This window comes from Phytophthora infestans, genomic scaffold, assembly GCF_000142945.1.
Source record: "Phytophthora infestans T30-4 supercont1.23 genomic scaffold, whole genome shotgun sequence".
Lineage (NCBI taxonomy): Eukaryota > Oomycota > Peronosporomycetes > Peronosporales > Peronosporaceae > Phytophthora > Phytophthora infestans.
The window spans coordinates 849,721-854,384 of NW_003303736.1; the positions used below are offsets into that span (position 1 = coordinate 849,721).

A 4,664-nucleotide genomic window follows, 5' to 3' on the forward strand; every position below is an offset into this window, starting at 1 on the left:
AAAAAGCCAATAATGCGCTCACAATTTAGAAGGCGCACACATGATGATGCGGCAGAGCATCTGTCGTCAAATCGACTACATGTACCTGTCTCAAAAAAAACGATTGCACGTTGCTCTACATCCACCAACCGACTACATACCGATATACCTACGTATTACTGTACTTCTAGAGCTCTAAAAGAAAATATTTGTCCCGCACGATAGCTTATCACGTAAGAATATGATTGGGTACAGCTCACGGTGCAACCGTGTGGTAGACAGGAAGGCCACACAAGGTGCGTAACATAATACGGTGCGGTACAGTGCTATGCTAACCTTCGTTTGGAGTTCGTACACTGAGAACTGGCTTGGTGCGACTCGTCTCAAACTCGCTGGCCCATTCACAACTATATATATGGCTCTTTATCACACACACCGAAAAGTAAGGTGCGCTAATTTAAACAGGTGCATGATGCACTACATGAAAGCAAGCTTAATCCCACACACTGTTATAAAAGCATATGCAAAAAATATTGCGGAAGGTTCCCTGCTTGAAGTTCCTTGAGTTCTTCCCAAGCATAATCATTGAGGAAACCCGCGGGAAGGTGTTTAACAACTGCCCATCTCCATTATGTCGCGATTCGCAGTCGATAGGCTAAGTGTAGTGAGAGGGGCGGCAGGGGGGGGGGGTAGAATTCAATCCACAGTATTGATTAATTACTTCCGCTAACAAGTCAATGACTCCGACATTGATACCTTTCGTCCTGATAGCTGCGATCTCCAGTCTTACAACCACCACCAGTATTTCAACATTTAAAACGCCGGTACTCGACTCGGGGGCTGTGTTTCCAAGACGAATCGCCTCTTTTGACTCGAGCCGAGATGATTCTCTGAATTTTGCTCCATCTGCTACTGCGAAGAGTACCGTCACCTCGACTTACCGCAACTGGGTGGGTCCATGGAGTATGTCGCAAGATACCGCGTGCTACAGAGAGGCCCACGTCATGGACGTTTGTCCAAGTAATTATGACCGCAATGAGCTCACAAATACGTGCTGGACGGAATGTCCTATGGACTATCCTGTGGAATGTGGCATGGAATGTATTCGTCAAAATGATGAGTGTGGGATTGAGGTGGCTAGTAAAGTCTCAGCTGTTGCCATCGCCATCGTCAGAAGTGCTTCGTTTGGTGTGTTTGGCGCACTGGAGATGCTAAGTAAGAAGGTTTGGTGGGCTGCCAGGTGCACCAACGCGACGCTGATGGTAATGCGAGGGATCCTCCGATACATCCGCACCATGAAGGCGGAGGATCCACAAGCGACGGACCGCAAGTTGCTGGTTTTGCTGTTTCAGACGAGCACCGTAGTCACAGATTTACCTATCGCTATCCTCGTTTGCTCGAAAAAACCAGTGTCCGGGAACCTCCGTCACTCCCAATTCGTGTTGTCCACGGCCCAGTGGATGCTAATGCAAGCTCTAGCATATGACGGTGAGATCATTTCGAGCTGGCAGAGATTCCGCGCATTCCTCCAAGGAGCAAACTTCACTGAAGCTGTCGAAGAAATCACAGAGGGGGAGATAAAATCACTTGAGACAGCCATGAAACAGAACTCGAGCTGTGCTGGAGATCTAAAATCTCTCATGGATCGGGTATGGTGGACCGTTAACGAGTACCGACAAGAGAACCCTGCCATCACAGATGATGAAGTTCGGTTAAAGATCAGTGAATCCGACCTCGTACTCCACGACATACCTGTAGTAACGAACAACTGCATGCACCAGATGATATCCGAGTCGAGTCTCACGACGGCGTATAACACCCGTGAGGTATTACGCAAGACCTTTGGAGTTATCATGAACGACCTTATCAAGTCGGGGAAGAGCGATAACGGCACATCCTACGACGAGAAGAAAAAAGTGTATCGGGTAGTCGATCTAGCCTTCGCTGGTGCCGCGGCAACACTGCTAGATCCTACTCGTATTACGCTTTTATTTTCGGAGTACATCCAGACAATTTGTGGGCCTACTCAGTTTATGGGTGAGATCGACGATGGCACAGAAGCTGCTACGCTAGGCTTGAATACACTCCAAGACGCTTTTAAAGGCAGTACTATCTCCTGGATTAAGAAGGGAGACGGTGAAGTTATTATTAACTTCACGAGTACAGACACCAAGGACGTGACGGTGAACATTATGTCTGGAGGAGACCGGGTTGATGAAGTCGACGTCAAAGCAGGAGGAACTAGTCGATGGAATTCGACTGTCCAAGCGCTAGGTGGAAAGACGCTCTATCTCAACCGCAGGCGTCCGGGGTTATTCGGTCTTCCGGGTACTGGAGGTGGGTCACTTGTTCTGTGGGTGCCCAGAACTTCCCATGGAGGTCATTTGGAAATTAAGGCGAAGCTTAACGTGAGCTAAGAATTACTTAACGATATTAAAAGTTATTGAATATAAATAAAAGGGACTTAAAATAAGTGACTGACAAAATACATAATGTAATTGTTTCATATCTTTTCTTTCCTTGTCGAATCAAATATTAGGTTTATAACGCTTGCTGGAAGGCTTTTATTCGTTGGTCGTGTAACCCGGTTAAAATTTACCTAGAATGATTGCTAGCATTCAAATGATATGGGTAAAAATTTATATAGAAAATATTCTGGAATCGTCACTTGCTGCTCACATTTCCAAAACAATAAACGCAACTACAAAAGGCGTGAGTATTTCGGATGTCTTCTCCTCTTCCTCTTGCTCTATTAACTACATGCATTGGCGCTGTGACACAGTAGCTATTACTGTAATAGCACATTCCTTGCGATTAGGTGCGTGCTTTCTGAAAGGGAAGACACCCAAAACTGGGTGCGTTTGTTGTCTAAAGTATATTATATCGTCTAATGGTGCCGCAGGAAAATGGTCATGGCCATCGTGTTGTCGACTGTGCTACACCTGCTACTGCTGTCGAAACAAAGGATGATGGATGAAGCCGCTGAACAGGGTCCTTTTCTGGTTGTGAGACTGATTTCGTTTACAGTTATTAAATAATAATTACAATACAAATGTTACGTTAATTGTGCTTTGCAGCGGTTTTGACAAACAAGTTTAGATTTGCCGGATTTATTAGTGGTGGATTTACGACATAAATCCTTGATCTACAGTAAAGTGGCCAGAATTGGTCAACAGCCCCCGTACCAGTACAATTGAATTTGGATGAATTTCCACAAACCTTGGACGTCAAACGAACAAATACATCAATAAGAGCTTATGATATGACCATCTGCTCAATTCGAAAAGGGAAGAGGAGAGTCGGATATTTCTATAGTGATGGCCATTTGTTTCTTTCAAATACGAGTGTGGTCAGCCAAGCGCATACTGGTACGGTTGTTCTATACCGGTACATTAAATCTGGTGTGGAGGACACAATTCCCTTGCTTCGCTTACAGTAGAAGCAGACTCACATTTACGACGTTTTTTATAAAGGGAAAACATCAATTTAGGGCCGCGAACCGGTTTAGGGCCGCATAATTTACTGTCAATCATATACAGTACTCCATTGAACTTGGAAACTATTGGTTATAATAAGCTAAGTACGAATACCTTTAAAATTTTAATATGCAAAAGGGATGAACTCTTGGCGCCATATTTTTGTTCAGCTCCTCCAACCAAATGAGGTTGTTGAGCGCCATCGCTTCACTTTTTATTTGTCCGACTCAAGCCATGTCCAAGACTCGCCACACTTACTCTACTGAAACCAAGACTGCCATTGTGGCAAAAATACTCAGCGGTGCGGCGGTTCCCGAGGTCGCGGCGCAAACCAAGATACTTGAGAGGACAATTTGCAAGTGGGTTACTAAATCGAAGTTGGAACAATCACTAGAACCCCGTCGCCGCGGACCAAAACCGCACCTGCCTCCAGAGGCAGAGCGCCATTTGTTCGAGTGGGTTGTTGGGCGACAGATTGTCGGGTATCCCGTGGACCGAACTGTCATCCTAAAAAAGGCCCAAGAGATTTCGCTGCTCATTACAGGCCAGAGCGTCGGGGCTGGGTGGTATCAGCGCTTCATGGGACGCAATCTAGAATTGACCCCACGGGTTGCTCAAGCGCTAACTGAAAAACGTAACTGTGTCTCTGCAGGCAACTTGCGTACGCTATTTAACACGTTGGCTAAACTAGTGGTTGAATTACGACTTGACAGCTCCAGAATATTTAATATGGACGAAACTGCGTTTCAAACACGCAAGAAGAGCAAGAAGGTGATCGCTGTCCGAGGTTCGACGAACGTGTGGTGCTTGGATCCGTCTGTCAATTTTCATTTGTCTATCGTTGCTTGTGGAAGTGCTGCTGGCTTTGTCGTACCACCAGCCTATATTTTACCTGGAAAAAAGTGTGGAATGGGATGTTATTGATGGGTGTAGTGTTTCAAGCGCAGCAATTACGACTTCCCCATCAGGGTTCATCAACACGTATCTATTTGAACGATGGCTACATTTTTTTGACAGCTCGGTACCCAGAACTGTCAAAAGGCCGCTGTTGCTGGTGCTTGATGGATGCAGTTCTCACTACTCTGGTGATGTCCTTGAAACAGCTACGCGTCTCGAGATACTATTAGTATTGCTTCCGCCCAACGCCACCCACCTATTGCAGCCTCTGGACGTTGCAGTTTTTGCGACACTAAAAGTGAAACTCTGCAA

At 45.8% G+C, this 4,664-nt stretch overlaps 1 protein-coding gene across 1 annotated transcript; it reads left to right on the top strand.

Annotated features, from left to right (window-relative positions):
• Window positions 1–983: 983 nt before the first annotated feature.
• Window positions 984–2,396, top strand: PITG_11356 (uncharacterized protein; the record flags this gene model as incomplete). The annotated part of the gene is made up of 1 exon (XM_002900913.1): window positions 984–2,396. The coding sequence occupies one exon, from the start codon at window positions 984–986 to the stop codon at window positions 2,394–2,396; it is 1,413 nt and encodes a 470-aa protein (XP_002900959.1).
• Window positions 2,397–4,664: the final 2,268 nt, after the last annotated feature.